We start from the raw sequence: 24,372 nt of genomic DNA on the forward strand, positions 1-24,372 counted from the left end.
AGAGAGCGCGTGCGAGTGAGAGAGAGAGCGCGTGCGAGTGAGAGAGAGAGCGCGTGCGAGTGAGAGAGAGAGCGCGTGCGAGTGAGAGAGAGAGCGCGTGCGAGTGAGAGAGAGAGCGCGTGCGAGTGAGAGAGAGAGCGCGTGCGAGTGAGAGAGAGAGCGCGTGCGAGTGAGAGAGAGAGCGCGTGCGAGTGAGAGAGAGAGCGCGTGCGAGTGAGAGAGAGAGCGCGTGCGAGTGAGAGAGAGAGCGCGTGCGAGTGAGAGAGAGAGCGCGTGCGAGTGAGAGAGAGAGCGCGTGCGAGTGAGAGAGAGAGCGCGTGCGAGTGAGAGAGAGAGCGCGTGCGAGTGAGAGAGAGAGCGCGTGCGAGTGAGAGAGAGAGCGCGTGCGAGTGAGAGAGAGAGCGCGTGCGAGTGAGAGAGAGAGCGCGTGCGAGTGAGAGAGAGAGCGCGTGCGAGTGAGAGAGAGAGCGCGTGCGAGTGAGAGAGAGAGCGCGTGCGAGTGAGAGAGAGAGCGCGTGCGAGTGAGAGAGAGAGCGCGTGCGAGTGAGAGAGAGAGCGCGTGCGAGTGAGAGAGAGAGCGCGTGCGAGTGAGAGAGAGAGCGCGTGCGAGTGAGAGAGAGAGCGCGTGCGAGTGAGAGAGAGAGCGCGTGCGAGTGAGAGAGAGAGCGCGTGCGAGTGAGAGAGAGAGCGCGTGCGAGTGAGAGAGAGAGCGCGTGCGAGTGAGAGAGAGAGCGCGTGCGAGTGAGAGAGAGAGCGCGTGCGAGTGAGAGAGAGAGCGCGTGCGAGTGAGAGAGAGAGCGCGTGCGAGTGAGAGAGAGAGCGCGTGCGAGTGAGAGAGAGAGCGCGTGCGAGTGAGAGAGAGAGCGCGTGCGAGTGAGAGAGAGAGCGCGTGCGAGTGAGAGAGAGAGCGCGTGCGAGTGAGAGAGAGAGCGCGTGCGAGTGAGAGAGAGAGCGCGTGCGAGTGAGAGAGAGAGCGCGTGCGAGTGAGAGAGAGAGCGCGTGCGAGTGAGAGAGAGAGCGCGTGCGAGTGAGAGAGAGAGCGCGTGCGAGTGAGAGAGAGAGCGCGTGCGAGTGAGAGAGAGAGCGCGTGCGAGTGAGAGAGAGAGCGCGTGCGAGTGAGAGAGAGAGCGCGTGCGAGTGAGAGAGAGAGCGCGTGCGAGTGAGAGAGAGAGAGCGCGTGCGAGTGAGAGAGAGAGCGCGTGCGAGTGAGAGAGAGAGCGCGTGCGAGTGAGAGAGAGAGCGCGTGCGAGTGAGAGAGAGAGCGCGTGCGAGTGAGAGAGAGAGCGCGTGCGAGTGAGAGAGAGAGCGCGTGCGAGTGAGAGAGAGAGCGCGTGCGAGTGAGAGAGAGCGCGTGCGAGTGAGAGAGAGAGCGCGTGCGAGTGAGAGAGAGAGCGCGTGCGAGTGAGAGAGAGAGCGCGTGCGAGTGAGAGAGAGAGCGCGTGCGAGTGAGAGAGAGAGCGCGTGCGAGTGAGAGAGAGAGCGCGTGCGAGTGAGAGAGAGAGCGCGTGCGAGTGAGAGAGAGAGCGCGTGCGAGTGAGAGAGAGAGCGCGTGCGAGTGAGAGAGAGAGCGCGTGCGAGAGAGAGAGAGAGAGAGCGAGAGCGAGAGAGAGAGAGAGGGAGAGAGAGAGACTGGACTGCCCAGGATAGTTCTCCACAGCATTTAAGCGAGCAGAGTTCGTTTTTAATCATTGTACCTGGAAACAAAAGACGCGATCAGGTTTGAAACAGCTCTTTGATGTAAAGTTTCTAGCGGGACTTTGTGATTCCCTTTAGATAATCCGATATTCGGATAATCGAGGTTTCTCTCTACTACTGTTTTTTTTAAACTACTGGATTGTCTTTGTGGCTTCCACAAATAAAACATCTACATTACAATAAAACAGTCACATGTTGTTCCATGCACAATGAGATAACATCATATTGCCTCCACTTTCTGAACTGGAGACTGGGAGTTTCTTCAGAGTCTCACCTGCCGATGATGGCCCGGCCTTCGTTCTTTACTGACTCGTAGATTTGGTTCTCTTCATCGGTTAGGGTTATATGCTGCACAAAAACCGTACGCTCTGGGAGCTCGATTACAGGTTTGCCATTTACCTTACTGGCTTTGGTTCTTCGCAAGGTAATGTTTTTTATTAATGCTTGCAGCCGTCTGAAGAACAGAAAGGCATTAAAATCCTGCAGCTTTGCACGGAATACAACAGTTATGCTGTCTTCAATAACATTACCAGTGTGGAATTTTATACACCAGTTAAGCTAACAACAATAAACCATAAGACCATAAGATGTTATTAAACTTTAAAAGGGTTCAGAAAAGACTTACAAGGATGTTGCAAAGTTTGGAGGATTTGAACTATAGGGAGAGGCTGAACAGGCTGGGGCTGTTTTCCCTGGAGCATCGGAGACTGAGGGGTGACCTTTTAGGTTTATAAAATCACGAGGGGCACGGATAGCATAAATAGACAAAGTCTTTTTCCCTGAGTGGGAGAGTCCAGGATTTGAGGGCATAGGTTTAGGGCGAGAGGGGAAAGATTTGAAAAGGGACCTAAGGGGCAATATTTTCACGCAGAGGGTGGTGCGTGTATGGAATGAACTGCCAGAGGAAGTGGTGGAGGCTGGTACAGTTACAGCATTTAAAAGGCATCTGGATGGTTGTACGAATAGGTGGGTTCAGAGTGATGTGGCTCAAATGCTGGCAAATGGGACTTGATTAATTCAGGATACATGGAGGGAAGGGGTGGGAGAGAGAGTTAACTTTTCAATTTTGATGTGACTCTTCTTCAGTTTTCACATTTATTCCTAAGGGCAAAGCTTTGACCAGAGTCCACCTGTCAACTAAAGAAACTCTTTTACAGTATAAAACCGTCCATCCCCTTTACATCAATATTTCTTGCGAATTGTCCTGATGAGCAGAAGATGAAGTGATTCGATGAAATGTGCCCTTTCTCAGCAACATTCAAGATCAGAGATGCTTACTTGAGACCATGCTGATCCCCCATGGTTACAGGCCGTTGGATAGTCCGGTGCCACCACTGTCGGTCTGTAAATGGTTTCAACTTCAGAAACGAAAGGATGGACCAAAGATCCTTCAAGGAGTTTTGAATCGGCGTGCCTGCAGCAGAATCATACTGAATAAATAGCTACATGTTTTAATAAATCTCCTCTCCACTATAAGCGATTTTCAAGATTGTAAAAGGGTAAAGTCACCACAGGCACAGTCTTACGTCAGAGACAGACGATCAGTGGTGGCTTACTGGAGTGTCACCACACCTCGGGAGAGGGGACAGGTCAAGAGGGAGAGTAACCTCAGTCGGGGCAGGATTTGAACCCATACTGCTGGCTTCACTTTGTATCACAAACCTACCATCCAGCCAGCTGAGCTAACAGATCCCCCAAGCCGAGAGAGTGACATTCATAGGCAAGTCTTGGTTTCGATGTGCCATAAAGTTTGAGAGCAGACTACTGTTGTGACCATATTGTAAATGAATGAAAAAGTCAAGACCTTAGGAAAATCACGCTGAAGGGCAAATGCACAGCATCGTTACCTGTAATAATGATACTGCACAGATAGGATTTGAACCCATATCCCCAGAACATTAGTCTGAGATTCTGGATTGCCCAGTGGCAGTACCACTAGATCACCACATCTCCGATCTGTTCCAACCATCTGGAGCAGGATTTGAACCTGGAAACGTCTGGTTGGAAGGAGAGTGTGCTACCAGCTGAGCCACACAGAGATGATGCCTTTCAGATGTTTCATTAGGTGACATAATGGAGATCAATTGAAATACTTTCTGCATATTAGCTCCCCCTGGTGAGTGACAACTTCAGTTATTGCAGCATTGATAAAAACCACAAGTAAACCAACAGCGACTGCGAACACACAAACAGCTCCCTCTAGAACATTTCTAACAGCTCAGTAAATGAAACTCAGCACACTTAATATTTTAGTAACTCTGGAATGGGCAAGACAGCTATTGGGTTTAATGTATACATATCAGATAGGTCCAGTTCAATGTATTTTACCACAGAAAATAGGAAGAGGAATAGGCCATTCGGCCCTTCAGGACTATTCCACCATACAATATGGTCTTGGCCAATTACCCAACTCAGAAACCTGCTTCTGCTTTCTCCCTCATACCCTTTGATCATCTTAGCTCTAAGAACTATATCATAACTCTTTCTTGAAAACATCCAATGGGGTGACACAGTGACTCAGTGGTTAGCATCACTGCCTTTTACAGTTAGGGACAGGAGTTCGATTCCAGCCTCGGGTGATTGTCTGTTTGGAGTTTGTGCATTCCCACCCATGTCTGCTCTGGTGCTCTGGTTCCTTCCCACAGTCCAAAGGTGTGCAGGTTAAGTGGAGTGGGAAATTGTCCACAGGAGCCAGGGATGTGCAGGCTACGTGGGTTAGCCATGGAAGTGAGGGGTTTGGGAATAGGGTGGGATTGCCTTTTGAAGGGTCAGTATGGACCTGATGGGTCAAATGGCCTCTACCTACAGTGTAGGAATTGTATTCTATGATTTTGGCCTCAATTATTTTCTATGGCAGAGAATGCCACAGCATCACCACTCTATGGGTGAAGCATTCTCTCCTCATTTCTGTCCTAAATAAAGGTCTACCCCGTGTACTAAAACTGTGACTCCCTTGTCTACACTCCCTGGTGATTAAGAACATCCGACTTGAGTTTAACCCGGTCATTAAGTTTCCTCCAAAAACCTTGCCTCACTGCAAGATACTAGTGATAGCTTTTGGTCAACCAGGCAGCAGTTTTGTCATTTGCACATTTAATGGAGTCATGTACAGTGACCAAAACCTCCTGTCTGACTGATACTCTAAAAGCAGCAAAACGCTAACATCCCTAAACTCAACAATTCCACCAGAAAATCCAGCCCAAGTCAGTACAACAGACATCTCTCAGCCTTACCTGTTAGTACCCATCGTCTCTCAGCAGTTAGTGTGAGTGCAGCTTTGGTCTGCTGGGCATTTGGATTCCGTATGGTGTGGCCCTCATCCAATACCACACGGAGCCACTTCACTTTGTGCAGGGGGCTGGCACTCCCACTCTGTAAGGACAAGTTAATCATAATCACTACAGGGAAATGGGAGGCGATAGAAAATCCAGTGCAACACTCTCACACTTCACTCCACAGCTACTTCGTGCATTTGAAGGTGGCACGGGGGCTCAGTGGTTAGCACTGCTGCCTCACAGCACCAGGGTCCCAGGTTCGAATCTGGCCTCCACTATCTGTGTGGAGTTTGCACATTCTCCCTGTGACTACGTGGGTTTCCTCTGGGTGCTCTGGTTTCCTCCCAAAAATGTGCAGGTTAGGTGAATTGGCCTTGCTACATTGCCTGTAGTGTTAGTGCATTAGTCAGAGGGGAAACTGGTCTGGGTGGGTTACTCTTCGGCGGGTCAGTGTGGACATGTTGGGCCAAATGGCCTGTTTTCATACTGTAGGGAATCTAATCTAATCATTCAGACAACCCCCTACACCAATGTGGCATTGGTTTTTATTTAAAATTTAAATTGAAGGATACAGCTCACACCTATAGGGAAGGTTATAGGGACACAGCTTTGCTCTAGTTGCCTGAATTGCTCAGCACTTTAGACCGTAATATTCCAAAACAGCTTAGAATTCTCTTCTGGTATCGATTTGACACATTTGAATAAAAATTCAGAAGCCCATTCAAAGCATTAAAGCCAGCGCTGAGCACCTTAACTCTCTCAATGTAGCTTTCAGGTGTGTTTTAAAATGCCGCTCCCCAACTCACTTTTTGAAAAAAGAAGTGTCCACTCCAAACTTACTGTTAGACCAATAAACTTAATGTAATATAATCTTGTGTAATTTACACAAACCTGGAATTCAATCTGATGTAATGCTTACTGTATATCATCTGAGCTGTCCCATTCATATATGCAATGCCCAGTCCTACCTAATTCCTGTTACTCTCCAATAAAGGTTTAAGTGGAATTTCAGAGCCTGAATGCCCAACTGAATGACTAGAGTCAGAGTCCTACAGCACGGAGACAGGCCCCTTGACTCAATCTGGCCCACGCCGACCAAAATGTCCATCCACTATCACCATTTCCTAACACAGCCTATATCTTTCTCAACCTTTCCTGCCAATGTATTTGTCAAAATGCCTTTTAGCTACTGTTAATGTACCCACCTCAACCACTTCCACTGGCAGCTTATTTCATATGCGTACAACCCTCATGTTAAAAAAAAAATTGCCACTCAGGTTCCCTTTTATTCTTTGCCCTCTAGTCCTCAATTCCCCAACCCTGGGAAAAAGACTGAGTGCATTCACCCTGCCATGCCTCTCATGATATGAAATACTTCCGTAAGATCTGCCCACAGTCTATGCTCTAAAGAAAAAGTCCTCGCTTGTCCAACCTGTCCGTACAGCTCAGGCCAATGAGTCCTAGCAACATCCTTGCAAATTTCTTCTGCATTCTTTCCAGTTTAATAACATCCTTCCTTTAGTAAGGTGACCAAAACTGAACATAACACTCCACACGTGGCCTCACCAACATCACTTCCCAACGTCCACACTCAATGCCGTGACTGATGAAGGCCAGTGTGCCAAAAGCCGCCTTCACTGCCCGTGACACCACTTTCAGAGAACCGTGCGCCTGAACTAAGGTCCGTCTGTTTCGCTACACTCCTTAAGGCCCAACTCCTATCTTGATTTGACTTTCCAAAATGCAAGACCTCACATTTATCTATATTAAACTCCATTTGCCATGGGCTAAATTTTACATAAAACCAGGAAGTTACCATTTTTAATCTTCAAGCTCAAGTACCTGAAGGGTTAGATTGCCCACTTGCCACCTAGGGTGTGCTCTGGTCACCAGGAGCAGAAACCACCCTGCTTTCATTGTGGTACAAACCAAGCAAAATGAAATCAGTCCATTTCTATAACGAGTGGTTCATCACACTACCACTTATACACCCAAGTGACAGGGAAATCAATCCCTACCTTTTCTCAGATTCTACAGCTATAAAAGAGTCATAATTACATCTGAAAGGTAGAAAAAGATTTTCAACATTACCGAGTCATTATAAAAACAGCTCAATATTGTTAATGATGCTTTGGAGGACTGTGAAAAATTCAGGTAGCTAAATCAAAAAGGTGTCCCTGATAAATGTTCCCCTCTACACATGAGCTCTAATCCTTTGTCATAAGTAAACATAGTTACACTTGGAATTAATTCTGTGGCTGTTCTTGAAGTAAGAACTGTATTTATATAGTGCTCCTCATGACATCAGGTTATCCCAAAGCAGCCTATAAGATACTTTTAAAAGTACTGTAGTCAAATGTTGTCTGATAGGTAACCTTCAGCACATTTACACACAACCAACACACACACAAACAGATTCATACATACACACCACACACACACACACACACACACACACACAAAGAAAATGCATAAAATATTTAGTCTTCCATTGCAAACAATACTGTTTTATGGTTTTAAACATCATGTTGTATAGCAGGTCCATCCTCATTTCAAATGTGTAACTCTCCCCTAACTGAATATCGCGGAGCACAGCATAATGGAAGCAACTTCGATTACAACTCTGTTGCATTATTAATTCAGTTGAAGTACTGTGCCCACGCCTGTTTGTCATCATAACCCATGCAGGAATCAAAATATTCCTGACCTTCAGTTAATGTCAGTTCCCATTGCTTTTAACCGTGTTAACTTCCTCAGATACTGCATCACATATTCTCCATTTCCCTGCCATTTAATCATTAAGACCCTTTTGATAATATAAATCCTGTGATGGGGAAATAGGTGTCACAATTATATGCGCACCTTTGACAGCAACTAGGAGGTAGGGAAATCAATACTATTTCCTGCTCATCAGTAATACTGGTTCAAACTGAAAAGATCTGAATGACCTCAGCTGAGTTTTCATTGCCACATTTTCTGTACACTAAATTTGTAAAGTACCACATTAACAATATTGGATGCTGCTAAACCTATCGTAACCTGCCCGTACTTAGAAAATGGGAGCAGGAATAGGCCATTCGGCCCTTCGAGCCTGCTCCATCATTGATTAGAACTATGGCAAATCATTCAGTACGTAGACTGTGCCTGCTCCCTGCCGCCGCCTGCCCACTAAACTTCCATCCATTGAAGTGCTACATCCAACTCCAATGGCTACTCAATTCCTCTCCTGAACAGCTACCTATCCTCAGCCAAAAACTCTCTGCATCTTATCCCACAATTTATCACACTTGCTCACCACCCAGGCTAAAATATGATTGGCTCTAAGCCATTGCCTCACATGTAAAATAACTTGTTCTTCAATTCCTTCTGTTTACCTATCCCTCCACATCACTCTTCCAGCCTTACCAACCCTCAACCGATTGCCATGTTTTATCTGCAGCAGTCTTTCCCTCAGCCCTCCCATTGCCCCCAGCACATGGGCATTCAAGCTGCCTAGGTCCCACCCTCCAGAACTCCCCTAAATCGTTCTGCCTCTCCTTCCTGAATTTGATTTATTATTGTCACGTAACTAGGTACAGTGAAAAGTTTTGTTTTGTGTGCAGTGGTGACATTGTGGCTCAGTGGTTAGGACGGCAGCATCACAGCGTCAAGGGCCTGGGTTCAGTTCCAGCCTGGGTGACTGTCTGTGTGGAGTTTGCATGTTCTCCCTGTGCCTGCATGGGTTTGCTCTGGTTTCCTCCCATAATCCAAAGATGTGCAGGTTAGGTGAATTAGTCAAGTTATATTGCCCATAGAGTTCAGGGATGTGTAGGTTAGGTCCATTAGTCAGGGGTAAACGTAGAATAATAGGGGAACGGGTCTGGTTAGGATACTCTTCAGAGAGTCGGTGTGGACTTGCTGGGCCGAAGGACAGACTTCCACACTGTAGGGATTCTATGATTCAGTCCAATAGGGTAGTGGAATACAATGTTACGGCTGCAGAGACAGTGCACAGAGAGCAAGATCAATATTAAATTTAAAATTGGAGAGGTCCATTCAGAAGTTTGTTAACGGCAGGGAAGGAGCTGACTGGAATCTATTCATAAGTATATACAAACGTTTATGACTTCTGCCCGACGGAAGATGATGGAGGAGAAAATAACCAGGATGGGTGGGGTCTTCAATTGGCCAGCTTTTAAAAATCAACGTCAGAGAGATGTACAGCATGGAAACAGACCCTTCGGTCCAACCCGTCCCTGCTGACCAGATATCGCAGCCTAATCTAGTCCCACCTGCCTGCACCCGGCCCATATCCCTCCAAACCCTTCCTATTCATATACCCATCCAAATGCCTCTTAAATGTTGCAATTGCACCAGCCTCCACCACTTCCTCTGGCAGCTCATTCCGTACATGTACCACCCTCTGTGTGAAAAAGTTGTCCCGTAGGTCTCGTTTATACCTTTCCCCTCTCACCCTAAACCTATGCCCTCTAGTTCTGGACTCTCCCACCCAGGGAAAAGACTTTGTCTATTTATCCTATCCATGCCCCTCATAATTTTGTAAACCTTTATAAGGTCACCCCTCAGCCTCCGACGCTCCAGGGAAAACAGCTCCAGCCTGTTCAGCCTTTCCCTATAACTCAATTCCTCCAACTTTGGCAACATCCTTGTAAATCTTTTCTGAACCCTTTCAAGTTTCACAACATCTTTCCGATAGGAAGGATTGCACGCAATATTCCAACAGGGGCCTAACCAATGTCCTGTACAGCCGCAACATGACCTCCCAACTCCTGTACTCAATACTCTGACCGATAAAGGCTTGGACAAAGATTTAAATCTGCCCTCCCTAATCCCCTTCTTTGGCTCAGCATCCATTTCCTTTAAATTTCTTTGTCTGGGATGCTTTACTGCGCTAAGAGGCGCCATTAAAATGCAAACTGTTGTATGAAAAAGTGGTTTCTGCAGCGTGTGAAATGGCAAAAACACAGTCACTCCTCTAAAAGGACACTGAACGGGGACTTTTAAAGGAACATCTCAGAATTCAGGACCACTTTCAAGGAGCATTTAACAGTCTGAAAAACAAAAGGTTACATTCCAAAGTTCTAAGGGTTTTGACTTGACCAGCCCAAAAAGCATGCAAACCAATGACAGCGATGGACTTCACAGTTTAACAATTTAATATTCACCACCTACCCCATAATCGACTGTTAACGTATTGTAGGTGGTCAGTACAATATCCTGCTCAGCGAGGAATGATGCAGTCTTATTTCTCTCAGAGCCGTAATAAAGATACATATTCAATTTCACATCGGGACATAAATGTCGCTCAAACTGATCCTGAAAGATAGATTTGCACTTCAAGTTATTTCAATTGTTCTGTTGTTGTACCTTCGGGACTGAAAGTAACAAGGAGGAATAAATTGACAAAGACTTCAACCAAATTTGGAAGGAATGATTCAAAGTTGGCAAAGTGCACTTACAATCCAGTTACTGAGCACAGAGAGAGGACAAACTATCAGGGTCGATCTCGCCTTTGCATTAGCCGCTGTATTAGTGCTGGGCTGTGAGCTTGGACAACCTAAAAAAAAAACCCAAACAAAATTGAAACATTGGAGAAGCTGAAATCCTGAAAGAATGTTCAGTGGGTCAGACAGGAGAGAGGATGTAGGGCCAGCATTCCAAGCTGACCTTTCTTCAGAGCTCAGGAATGACCGACAACAATGAAAACAAGCTTTAGCCTGATCAAACACAAAAACAAATTTCGATAAATATGAGCAGTCTTCAAGCTGAAAATGTGAGCAACTTTCTCTCTATACAGATGCTGCCTGAGCAACTGAACATTGAGTTCCTTTTAACATTAAGTTAGCTTTTTAAGTCTGATAACATGTATAACTTAGTAAGTAGATTTGGCATAAAATAATTTGATCATTACTCAGCTTTGATGGCCTGTGGAATCCCTCCCTAATCCCCTCTATTCTTAACCAGCTTTAAAATCTATTTGCTTGACTAAGCTTCTGGTCACTTGCCCTAATATTTAATTATGGAGCACACTGTCGATCTTTGCTCAATAATTGCTCTGATGTACCTTACGATATTTTACTATTTTAAGGGGTCAGATAAATTGAACTGAGGTTTTTTAAAAATTGCTTACATTTCTGTCCAAGAGCGATTTTCTGTTACCAGATATTGTTGAGTATCCATCATAAAACAAAGGTTTTGTAACCTGACCAGTTTGCTCCACCTTGCCTTCCTGTTTCTTAAGCATTCATCCCATGGATCTCTTACCCAGACTAAGAATCTTCACTCACCTGAACATTCACTGTATTGTAATTCTCAATCTAAGGAATTAAATACACCTTGCTGCCTATGAACTGCAGGAATTGGAGAGATATTGGAATATGGAATTTGAGAATGCTCCACTAGCACCACCTAAAGGCTCCAAATATATTGCAGGTGTTAATTCTTTAAAATCACACAACACCAGGTTATAGTCCAACAGGTTTAACTGGAAGCACTAGCTTCCAATTTTTAACTTTGTACACCCCAATCCAACACCAGGATCTCCAAATCATTAATTCTTCTTCAGTGACTTTGTACCATTGAAAATGTTGTAACCTGAGACTCCACTAGTTCGGAAATCTACAAAGAAACACAAGACAGGGAAGCGATGGCTTCATGGTATTAGCGCTGGACCTGTTAATCTTGGTTGAAATTTCACCAGGGCTAATGGTGGAACTTGAACTGAACTTTTTAAAACAAAAAACATGGAACAAAGGGTTTAATAGTGACCCTGAATGTATTGTCGATTGCTGTAAAAAAACCCATCTGGTTCGCTAAAATGTTCTTTAGGGAAGGTAACTGCCATCCTTATCCAGTCTGGCCTACAAGTGACTCCAGACCCGCAGCAAGGTGGCTGACTCTTAACTGCCCTCTGGGCAATTAGAGATGGGCAAGAAATGCTGACCCAGCCAGCGATGCCCTCATCTTGTGAATGAATGAAGAAAAAAAGCATTCCAATTAGGTTGTAAAAGAATATAGAGTGGAGGAAAAAAAAGGCTTAAAGGAATCCCTTATTTTACATGGAGAACGAGGATTCTAGAATGCACTGCTGAAGGCTCAGATTTCAACAGTAATTTTCAATGAGAACTCAATAGAACTAAAAAAAAATTGTACACAGTCAGGAGAATTGTAAGCGAGTGAATTGCTACCACAGTCATGAGAGGCTAAATAGAAGCATGGCATTCTAACCGGAACTCTATCAACAAACACATCAAGTTAGACCCCATCTACCACCCCCTGAGAAAATAAACAGGAAATGACATCACCAACCCAAATATATAAATAGAAAGCAGAAATTAACAGTGCTTTGCCCAGAGGCCCACTGAAGATGTTACCTAGTAGGGTGACGAAACGTCTGAAAATGAACCATCCAGCTCAGCGAGCAAACCTACATCCAAAGTGTGACAATGTTAACTCCAGAACTTTACTAGTTGTTCATGGATGAAAAGAACCAGCAATAAGTCTTTCAGGAATAAACTGTTTCCGGAGGTGAAATGGACAAGGATTTAAAAATATGCCAATTAGCCATGCCTGGGAAGCAACGGAGTCAAACCTCTACAATAAAAAAAACTATTTTAAACAACTGTTTAGTAACTGGCTGCCTTATGTCAGTATGTATGGTGGCTCAGTGGTTAGCACTGCCACCTCACAGCACCAGGGACCTGGGTTCAATTCCAGCCTCGGGCTGGAATTGCAGTTTGCATATTCTCCCCGTGTCTGTGTGGGTTTCCTCCAGGTGCTCCAGTTTCCTCCCACAGTACAAAGATGTGCAAGTTAGGAGGATTGGCTATGCTAAATTACCCCATAGTGTCCAGGGATGTGTGGGTTAGGTAGATTAACCATGGAAAATGCAGAGTGATAGGGTAGGGAGATGAGGGCTTTTGCCCGAAACGTCAATTTTCCTGCTCCTTGGATGATGCCTGACCTGCTGTGCTTTTCGAGCACACTCTAATCCAGATTTGGGTGGGATGCTCTTAGGAGAGTTGGTGTGGACTTGATGGCCAAATGGCCTGTTTTGACACTGTAGGGATTCTTTGAAAAGGATTGCCTTGTAGAAGAATTTAAGGAGTTAATGGCAGAACAGGAGCTATTTGGAACAAACAGCTAACATCAAATGTAACAAGGAACAGAGATGTAGGTTGAGAATAGCTGATTGTCACTCCCAATAAGAAAGCAAGCAAGCTGCAGAAGTGTCATAAATAATATCACACCATGAGTTTAACAAGATAGAAAATCCTATAAGAATTCAGCTTCAGCAGAACTCTGGAGAACCACACCACACATAAATTGAAATCTGGACATACTCAACGACAAGACACTGTTGGTTAGGACCATTCCACCATTAATCAGGTAATAGCTTAACTTGCTTACCTGTGAGGTCTTATTTTGCTGCTTCATGCAGTAAAGTTTAAATAATTGTTTCAGTATTTGAATGTCCTGTGGGATTTCTTTAATCAGTAGCTGAATTAACAGTAGTTTGCTGGAATTTACATACAACAGAAGAACTGCCAGGGAAGGGAAGATAAAATTAAACTCAAGTTACCCACATAAATAAAGTATTACCTTTCTTGATCTTTTTTAAAGTGGAACTGGAAGCACCGCCAAGAGCAGCTGCAAAATCAATATCCTCCATTAGGCCACAACTAGACTGCGACTTGCTCTCTGCAGTGCCTGGCAAATAAAAGAAAACTACATTTAAAATGCAATAATTATTTCAAGGAGACTGGTTATTTCATTCTTTTTCACAAACTTGCACATTGCCTCCTGCAAAAACAATGGCCTAATGGTATTATCACTGGACTGCTAACCCAGAGACTCAGATAATGTTCTAGGGACCCTGGTTCAAATCCCACCACGGCAGATGGTGGAATTAGATCTCAATAAAAAATGAAAATCTGGGAACTAAATCTAATGATGACCATGACCCCATTGTCAATTGTCAGAAAAATCCATCCGGTTCACTAATGTCCTTTAGGGAAGGAAAATGCCATCCTTACCTGGCCTGGCCTACATGTGACTCCAGACCCACAGCAATGTAGTTGACCCTTAACTGCCCTCTGGACAATTAGGGATGGGCAATAAAGGCTGGCCTAGCCAGCAACGCCCTCATTCTGTGAATGAATAAAATAATAAAAACATTCTTTCAATTGCAAAAAGATTTCCATTTATAGGGGAACCATCTGTTCAAGCACATCCCTCTAAAACAAGACTATCAGACCTCAAGATACAGGAGCAGAATTAGGCCATTCGGCCTTCTGAATTGGCTCCTCAATTCAATCATGGCTGATGGCTTTGTCGACGCCATTCTCCTGCCTTCTCCCGGTCACCCTTGATCTCCTTAACAATCAACAATCTGACTTAAGTACACTCACCGACAGATTCATCACCCTCTGGCTGAAGAAATTCCTCCTCATCTCAGTCCTAAAGGGTCATCCCTTCACTGAGGCTGAGGCTGTGCCCTCGGGTCCTAGTCTCTCCGATTTGTGGGACTATCTTCTCCACATCCACTCTATCCAGGCCTCACAGTATTGTGTAAATTATAGCCAACAAAACAAAACTATATATCCCAAAACAGCCACGAAATCAAATCTACAACTGAAATTAACAAAAGCAGACATAGCTGGAGAAACTCAGCTGGTCGGCAGCATCTGTGGAGACGAACAAGAGTCAACGTTTGTCGTAGTTATGGGTATGTTCACCAAGCTGGGAAGTTGATTTGCAGACATTTCGTCTAAGTTAACTTTTCGAGTCCAGTACTATGAGTAAAATCAACAGGATTGAAAAATATCTCAAATGGGCTGAATTTTGCCACAAATCAGCTGAGCGTCAAACTCGGGGAACATCTCAGGGAGTTTCTCTCTCTGCGAACTCTTGAGTTACCTCACACAATTCCCACTGCTCACCTTATTAGCATTTAACAGACATCCGCATAGCAGCTTTTCCACTCACCACCAGAGATATGATCCCTGGTTCAGGATCTTCTGGTGTACTGTATTCAATTCTGGTTGCTCTGCTAGAAGAAGGTTGTTATTAAATTGGAAAGGGTGCTACTGGGACTGGAGGGTTTGAGTTATAAAGAGAGGCTGGATAGACTGCGCCTTTTTCACTGGAGCGTAGGAGGGTGACCTTATAGATGTTTATAAAATCGTGAGGGGCATAAATAAGGTGTATAGCCAAGATCTTTTGCCCAGGTTAGGGGAGTTCAAAACCAGAGGGCATAGGTTTTAGGTGAGAGGGGAAAGATTTAAAAAAGACCTGAGGGGCAATTTTTTCACATTGAGAGCAGTTTGTAAATGGAACGAGCTGCTAGAGGAAGTGGTAGAGATGGGTCCAATCACAGTATTTAAAAGACATTTGGACAGGGATAGGAAAGATTTAAAGGGATATGGGCCAAATGCAGGCAAATGGGACTAAATTCAGTTTAGAATATCTGGCTGGCATGGATCCGTTGATCTGAAAAGTCTGCTTCTATGCTGTCTGACCGACTCCCTGCAGCACACCATGTCAAACCATAATAGTCTGGTCTGAAGTAGCCACTTGGGTCAGTGCGATGTCCAGGGTTTTGAGAAGTGTGCAGTGATGCCACAAGGTGTTCTCCACCATCTTCTCTCTGCTACCTCACATTCATTCTAACTCTGCTCCTCCATTCACTGCCCAGCAAGGTCCATGTACCACGCTCAATACTGCATGCAGCATTTTCCCCTCAGTAGTTCTCAACTAATGCACACCACACACACCTCTCCTCATCCCCCACCTAAAAATAACCCTTCTTGCCCTTGGCGCTTCCTACTTCATCCAGATACAGCGCCACCTTTCCAGACTGGCAGATGACCAGCATGGAGACTAACGACAGTCTCACGTGACTGCACATAGTTGTCAAACAGGTCAAACAGGACTGCCGGTGCTAAAAGGCAATGTTGTGAGCATCCAAAGTGAACAGGCACAAAGTCAGTCCGTAAGAAAGCAAGTTAAGAGTCCAGAGAGATACCCCGTTCCAGGTCATGAGACTGGCAGCAGTGTGGCACTGCAATAGGTCTGTGAACTCCAAAGTGCTGAAATGTATCAGAACAGAAACCCCTGATGACAAGGTAAGGCTGGTGCTTTGCTAATGCCAACTTAGTGAATGGAGAGTGCAGACAACCGTGGGTCACGGAGTGTGCCCTAAGGTGTGGGAGAAATACTATCCAAGATGGATAGCTGGAGGAGTAAACTGGAGCAACAGGAACCCACTTAGACTTTCATTTTGGGAACTGCTATAGTCTAGAATATCTCCACTGTAAGATAGCAAGCATCACACATTTCCTGATTAGCCAATGGGTCATTCACCACTCATTAGCGAGATTCCCCTCTCACCATTAAAAGCTTGGGTGGAAAACCAGGACTTTTATTTCCCCCTCAATGTCGAGTATCCCATTGTTCTGTACTCGCCAATCACAGTGGCCTTTACCAACTGAACCTCCAGTGTCCACATCCTTTCAGGGGCAGGGAGTATCCTACCCAGGGAGTTTCCAGCTTTCGGTTCCTGGTCAACCTAAAGGACCCGCAATATATACCCACAAGGCGGCAGCTCATCACCACTTTCTCAGTGCAAGTAGCAGTCAGTAGCAAAACACCTTAAAGACAGTCCCACCCACAGGAATGAAAACAGGTTTACACTTCTCACACCTTCCATTAAAGATAAAAGGTAGGATCAACAAATTCAGTGAACCCTGGATGGCAAGGGATATGGATTAGGAGAAAGTGAGGGCTGCAGATGCTGGAGATCAGAGCTGAAAATGTGTTGCTGGAAAAGCGCAGCAGGTCAGGCAACATCCAAGGAGCAGGAGAATCGACGTTTCGGGCATGAGCCCTTCTTCAGGAATTCCTGAAACGTCGATTCTCCTGCTCCTCTGATGTTGCCTGACCTGCTGCGCTTTTCCAGCAACACATTTTCAGCAAGGGATATGGATTAGAATAGTTAAGTGCTTGCTTTGGACTGGCAGAGACTTGATTGGCCAAAGGGCCTTTTTTTTTTGCTGTGGAACCAATGGCTTTAAAGCTTTGGCAGACAGAGAGAACTGACCTCCCTAGAATTTACTCAGGCATATTTCCGAAAATCGATGTCATTTTACACCAAATATATGGAAACTATCCTCTTTAAACCGGAGTGTACTTTGAACGGTTCACCTTTTCTCCCGCTACTTGTGGCGTTCCATTCCGTTCGTTTACCCGTTGCACTTTTCTGTTGCGTTTTCACTGCGAAAAAAAAGCCACGACTTTTGAAAGAGCTTGTTACACTTCAATGCCTTTCACAACCTCAAAACGTTTCAAAACACACAGTTTACAGTTAATTAAGAACCTCTCTGAAGCACCAGCACTGTTCCAACAGAGTGGGGATATGAACCCAAAATTTGCTGGATTAGCCAAAATGAAATTAAATGAAATTAACTCAAATGAGGAGAAAACTGAAGAGGCCTAGTGATGACATGCTGATTCCAAAGGTCACTGGTTTTGAAGTGTTTCTGTTTTGCTGAAGGAATGAACAGCAGGGTCAGTTTCTGTGCTGTATGACGTGATGATTTTATGAATGTGTGTGAACATCAAGCACCTTTGGGGCAGTGTGTGCAGCTTTGGGTCCCATGTCTCAGGAAGGACACACTAACCCTGGGGCATGTTCAGAGGAGGTTCACAAGAACAGTCCCAGGAATGAAAAGCTTAACATATGAGGAATGCTTGAGGTCTCTGGATCTATATTCAATGGAGTTTAGAAGGGCGAGGGACGATCTAATTGAAACATACAGAATACTGAATGGCCTGGACAGAGTAGATGTGGATTCAGAATTGGCTGGCTGACAGAAGGCAAGAGAGTGGTTGTAGATGGAAAGTATTCTGCCTGGAGGTCAGTGTTGAATGGTGTCCTGCAGGGCTCTGTACTTGGGGCCTCTGCTCTTTGTAGTTTTTATAAATGACTTGGATGAGGAGGTTGAGGGGTGGGTTAGTAAATTTGCAGATGACACAAAGGTTGGAGGTGTCGCCTATAGTATGGGGGGCTACTGCAGGCTGCAGTGCGACATAGACAGGTTGCAGAGCTGGGCTGAGAAATGGCAGATGGAGTTCAATCTGGATAAATGCAAAGTGATGCATTTTGGAAGGTCGGACTCGAATGCTGAATATAGGATTAAAGACAGGATTCTTGGCAGTGTGGAGGAACAGAGGGATCTTGGTGTTCAAGTACATAGATCCCTCAAAGTTGCCACCCAAGTGGATAGGGTTGTTAAGAAAGCATATGGTGTTTTGGCTTTCATTAACAGGGGGATCGAGTTTAAAAGCTGCGAGGTTTTGCTACAGCTCTACGAATCCCTGGTGAGACCACACTTGGAATATTGTGTCCAATTCTGGTGCCCCTACTTTAGGAAAGATACAGAGGCTTTGGAGAGGGTGCAAAGCAGGTTTACCAGGATGCTGCCTGGACTGGAGGGCTTGCCTTATGAAGGCAGGCTGAAAAAGCTCAGACTTTTCTCTCTGGAAAGGAGGAAGAAGGGAGGTGGCCTGATTGAGGTGTACAAAATAATGAGTGGAATAGTTGGAGTCAATAGCCAGAGACTTTTCCCCAGAGCAGGGTTGACTGGTACGAGGAGTCATAGTTTGAAGATATTAGGAGGAAGGTATAGAGGTGACATCAGAGGTAGGTTCTTTACGCAGAGAGCTGTGAATGCATGGAATGCATTGCCAGCAGTAGTGGTGGAAGCGGAGTCATTGGGGACATTTAAGCGACTGCTGGACAGGCACATGGAGAGCAGTGAGTTGAGGGGTGTGTAGGTTAAGTTATTATATTTTACATTAGAATTAAATCTCAGCACAACATCATGGGCCAAAGGGCCTGTTCTGTGCTGTACTGTTCTATGTTCTGTATGTTTCCATTGGTAGGAGACAGGAGGGCACTGCCTTAGAGTAAAAGGGAAGACCTTTTAGAATGGAGATAAGGAGAAACTTCTTCAGCCAGAGAGAGTGAAGCTATGGAGGCCAGGTCACTGAGTATATTTAAGACGAAGATAGATAGGTTCTTGAGTGTCAAAACGATCAAGGGTTATGTGGAGAAAGAGGGAGAATGGGGTTGAGAAACTTTTCGGCCATGCTTGAACGGTGGAGTAGACTCGGGCCGAATGGCCTAATTTCTGCTCCTATGTTTTATGTTCTTGCAACTCAGCAGGAATGGACTGAGTGGTCACAGAAACTCAAGAACAGACACAGGAATCAGATGTGGACTATTTATCAGCTAATCTGTGGTGGCACAGAGTTGTGCCTTGTAAAACACCAGATGGTCAACTGAATGGCATTAACGTGGTGGAAAGTTAAAGTCAAATCTCGACATTAAAAAACCCATTCTTTCCAAGGAGACACTAGAAAATCCTAATGAGTTAATTAATTAAACTGGCCGTGGTAGGTGATTTGTTTGTGACGCTTGCCAAGTGGTCAACAATCATTTGCTGGAGACTGAATGGTGTCAAAGTTCCGATGCACAACTTCATACAGAAAGAGGATTTTTTTTAAAAACGTTGCCCCACGGTAAAGGAAGGTGGTTTGCATGGCGGCTCAGAGCTTAGTACTGCTGCCTCACATCGCCAGGGACCTGGATTTGATTCCACCCTCGGGTGAATGAGTGTATGGATTCTGATGAGGTGGTGCCGGTGTTGGGACTGGGTGGACTAGCAAGTACTTCAAAATAAACCTGTTTGACTATAACCCAATGCTGAGAGATTTTGGGGTGGCACGGTGGCTCAGTGGTTAGCACTGCTGTCTCACAGCACCAGGGACCCAGGTTCAATTCCAAACTCGGGCAACTGTCTGTGTGGAGTTTGCACATTCTCCCTGTGTCTGCGTGGGTTTCTTCCGGGTGCTCTGGTTTCCTCCCACAGTCCAAAGATGTGCAGGTTAGGTGAACTGGCCATGCTAAATTGCCCTATATAGTGTCCAGGGATGTGTAGGTTAGGTGCATTAGTCAGGGGTAAATGTAGAGCAATACGGTCTGGGTGGGTTACTCTTCAGAGGGTCGGTGTGGACTAGTTGGGCTAAAGGGCCTGTTTCCACACTGTAGGGATTCTATCAAAGGAAGTAGTCAGACCAATGACTGGGATTGGAGACAGAGTAGGCTGATCACTTGACAGGTTCATGGATAAGAAAAAGGTTTAGAGGGATATGGGCCACCCCTCCATCCCCACCAACACTATCCCTATCACCTCCTAACCCATCTAAACTGCACATTCCTAAACACCACGGGGCAATTTTTAGCATTGACAGTCCACCTAACCTGCATGTCTTTGGACTGTGGGAGGAAACTGGAGCACCCCGGCAGAAACCCATGCAGACATGGGGAGAATGTGCAAACTCCAAACAGACAGTCGCCTGAGGCGGGAATTGAACCCAGGTCCCTGGCACTGTGAGGCAGCCATGCTAACCACTGTGCTGCTGTAGTGTACTTTGAAACAAGAAAAAATTGGATATACTCCGTTGTTAGAATTACCTCAGATTACTGATGCTGAGCATAAACCTAATACATTGCAGAAAGTGGGAATAAAAACCTACAACAGGAACCAATAATCCACAGACTGCATAACCCCACTCTTCACAACAAAGTGATCAAATTATATGTTGTTCACGTTGGTTAAATCGTTTTGGATTGGGTAAACTGTACCGATAGATTTAGCGAACGAAACGGATCATCAGTCACAGACTTACCTTTCTTTTTTGTGGAGATACATTCTTCATCCTTTTCCGAATCGCTGCTGTACGTGTATTTAACGTTTTCTGTTTTTTTCCTGCACAAAACACCATTCTAGTTGGTAAAGTGTAAATAAAAAGGTAAATTTGTGGTGCAGACATTTCGTCCCCTGTCTCGGTGACATCCTCAGTGCTTGGGATCCTCCTGTGAAGCGCTTCTGTGATCTTTCCTCCGGCATTTATAGTGGTTTGAATCTGCCGCTTCCGGTTGTCAGTTCCAGCTGTCCGCTGCAGTGGTCGGTATATTGGGTCCAGGTCGATGTGCTTATTGATTGAATCTGTGGATGAGTTCCATGCCTCGAGAAATCCCCTGGCTGTTCTCTGTTTGGCTTGTCCTATAATAGTAGTGTTGTCCCAGTCGAATTCATGTTGCTTGTGGGACAATACTACTATTATAGGACAAGCCAAACAGAGAACAGCCAGGGAATTCCTCGAGGCATGGCACTCATCCACAGATTCAATCAATAAGCACATCGACCTGGACCCAATATACCGACCACTGCAGCGGACAGCTGGAACTGACAACCGGAAGCGGCAGATTCAAACCACTATAAATGCCGGAGGAAAGATCACAGAAGCGCTTCACAGGAGGCTCCCAAGCACTGAGGATGTCACCTAGACTGGGGACGAAACATCTGCAACACAAATTCCCAGCTCGACGACCAGAACCGCAACAACGAGCTACAAATCTTCTCACAAGCTTTGAGTAAAAGGTAAAAGCGGGAGAAAAGAAGCAAAATAAATTCAGAAACCACCACAGCATGAAAAGAAAACCTGAGAGGTGCATTTATATACACAGCACATTCCATGTACTCAGATCCTGTCCTTTTATAGCCTGGGCTGTAGTTTCAAAGAGAGAGTAGGTATTGTTGCAATGTTAAAAAAAAAATTGTGCTTTCTGCACAGCAAGACAATAATTGATAAAATCTTATTTCAAAGTGTTGGGTTGAGGGATCAGGCTCAGCCAGGACACCAGAAAAATTTCTCTGACCTATGTCAAAACCGTGGGATTTTCGGTACTCACTCACGCAAGGTAAAGGGGAGATGATAATTTCACTGGGTTGGTGATTTTACAGAAACCTAGGTTCATGTTCTGGTAAGAGAGTTCAAATCCCATCATAACAGAGAACAAAATTGGAATTCAATAAAAATCTAGAATAATCTAGCCTCATGGCAACGATTATCATTGCTGGAAAAACCCATTGGGTTCACTGATGTCCTTCAGGGAGGGAGAAATCTGTCAGCGTTATCTGGTCTGACCCACACGTGACTCCAGAACAATGTGGCAGACTCTTACTGCCCTCTGGGGAATTAGGGATAGGCAATAAATGCTCGACCAGCCAGCGGCACCCACATCCTGTGAACAAATAATTAAAAAATACACTTGGCCTTGAAGCATTGCAACCAAGAGCTGGTAGTTCTGACAATGTAGCAACCCCCCTGCTCTGCATTGGGAATACCATCCTGGGTTTAGTGCTCAACCCCCTGGAATGGGAACTGAAGCACACAACCTTCAGAGTCAGAAGGGAAAATGGTAACCCAAGCGGAGGGTCAGCAGCTTTCTAACACTGAAGAAAACATATCATGAACATGACATGTTGCAGAGTATCCAGGGTGGAAGAGAACTGAAGTACTAATCAGCAGGGCACAGTGTAAATGCCTCCTTTCTGCTTTGCTCTGAATTTCAGATGCTTTTGGGGTATCTGTTGAAATAGCTCCACATTAGTAGGCATGTGAGTGACAGCCTGAACAGCATGAGACAAAGAACAAAGAAAATTTACAGCCCAAGAACAGGGCCTTTGGCCCTCTAAGCCTGAGCTGATCCAAATCCACTGTCTAAACCTGTCACCGAATTCTTAAGCATCGGTATCCCTTTGCTTCCCACCTACTCATGCATCTGTCCAGACACATCTTAAATTAATTTACTCTGCCTGCCCCTACCACCTCTGCTGGCAACGCGTTCCAGGCACCTACCACCCTCTGTGTAAAGTACTTGCCACATATATCGCCTTAAACTTTTTACCTCTCCCCTTGAAACGTAGGACAAGTAGGCCATTTAGCCCATAGACTCTGCTCTGCCACACATTTTTATTGAATTCATGGAATCATAGAATCCCTACAGTGTGAAAGCAGGCCATTTGCCCCATCAAGTCAACACTGACCTTCCGAAGAGCATCCCACTCAGACTCACCCCGCTACCCGATCCCCGTAGCCCTGCATTTCCCATAGCTAACCCACCTAACCTGCAGGTCCCTGGACTCTATGGGCAATTTCCCACAGCCAATCCACTTAATCAGCACATCTCTGGACTGTGGGATGAAATTGGAGCAGACACATGGGCAACAGACAAACTCCAGAGATAGTCGCCCGAGGCTGGAATTAATCCCGGGTCCCTGGCGCTGTGAGGCAGCAATGCTAATCACCGAGCCACCATGTCGTCCAACCTCAATGAGAGAATTCAAAGTGACTATGGCTGATCTGATCATCCTCCACCATACTTTCCTGCCTTTTCCCTTTTATTGTTGATTGCCTCACTGATTAAACATCTGTCTCCTTTGAATATACTTAATGACCCAGCCCTGTGGTAAAGAATCCTACAGAGTCACTATCCTCAGAGAGAGGAAGTACCTCAGGTCTGGTCTTGAATACTCAAACTCTTGGTCCGAGATGATGCCCGCTGGTCTGAGACTCTCCCAGGAGGGGGGGGGGGGGGGGAACAATCTCTCCACACCCACCCTGTCTGGTCCCCTAAAACCCCTGCGTGTTTCATTAAGGTCACCTCATTCTTCCACATTCCAATGAATCTGGACAAAAATCACTTGGTGGCTTCAGCACACGATGGCTTGGACAGAACTAAAAGCACAAATTGTTGGAAAAACTCAGCAGGTCTGACAGTATCTGTGGAGAGAGAAACAAAGTTAAAAGCTTTCAAGTCCAGTACGACACTTCTTCAGAATGCCAGCATTCATATGATGTCAAGGCTTAACAGAATTGTACATCGTCCAGTACACCTACAGCAATTAGTTTATAAAGGACTACTAAGCTGGCACAGAGGACCGTGAAGCATAAAAATTAATTGCTTAAAATTATGCAAATAACTACAAATACAGAAAGTAGTAACAAGAAGCAAGGATGCAGGTTAATTTGACAGTCCATTACCTTTTGGGATATGAAGATGTGTGGGGTTTGGATCCTGACGAAGTAATGCTTCCTGTGGTATCGATTACAGTGGCCTTGTTCCTGTTGTCAGCACCTACATTATTCGGTGATGATGAAAGGGAACAGATATTGAACAATCTCAGGTAGAAATGGACTGCACTGGCAAATTGCACAGAGGTGGGACTCTCCTACAATCGAGACACTCCTGTCTGGTGCTGAAGTGTATCGCTATGTAATTCCAGTCCAGTAAGGCAGACAGACACACTGCACAACATCTACCCAAACCCCACGTTCACAAGCTTCTCAAATAAACTTACTCACATCCTCAGAGCATTCCGCAGTACTGGAGTCAAAAAGAGAAACTACTCCCAATATGGCACTCAAAAACACCCAGTCCTGAGAAAGCCTTTCGCTTTCTTCTATAAATATGGCGGTCGAAGTCAACACA

At 45.3% G+C, this 24,372-nt stretch overlaps 1 protein-coding gene across 2 annotated transcripts in view; it reads right to left on the reverse strand.

Annotated features, from left to right (window-relative positions):
• hltf (helicase-like transcription factor) overlaps window positions 1-24,372 on the reverse strand; it is a 73,985-nt gene that overhangs the window by 28,713 nt on the left and 20,900 nt on the right. For both annotated transcript variants that reach the window (XM_087993327.1, XM_043702688.2), the window contains exons 10-18: window positions 23,925-24,018; window positions 20,724-20,803; window positions 17,175-17,243; window positions 13,572-13,679; window positions 10,430-10,527; window positions 10,143-10,286; window positions 4,929-5,067; window positions 2,974-3,109; window positions 1,970-2,149 (exon numbers count right to left, since the gene is read on the reverse strand). In XM_087993327.1, coding sequence (XP_087849453.1) covers window positions 1,970-2,149; window positions 2,974-3,109; window positions 4,929-5,067; window positions 10,143-10,286; window positions 10,430-10,527; window positions 13,572-13,679; window positions 17,175-17,243; window positions 20,724-20,803; window positions 23,925-24,018 — 1,048 coding nt within the window. The remainder of the gene's footprint in view (window positions 1-1,969; window positions 2,150-2,973; window positions 3,110-4,928; window positions 5,068-10,142; window positions 10,287-10,429; window positions 10,528-13,571; window positions 13,680-17,174; window positions 17,244-20,723; window positions 20,804-23,924; window positions 24,019-24,372) is intronic.

The sequence above is a fragment of the Chiloscyllium plagiosum genome, unplaced genomic scaffold (genome assembly GCF_037043375.1).
Source record: "Chiloscyllium plagiosum isolate Xiang-an unplaced genomic scaffold, Cpla_swu_hap1 HiC_scaffold_13, whole genome shotgun sequence".
NCBI classification, from domain to species: domain Eukaryota; kingdom Metazoa; phylum Chordata; class Chondrichthyes; order Orectolobiformes; family Hemiscylliidae; genus Chiloscyllium; species Chiloscyllium plagiosum.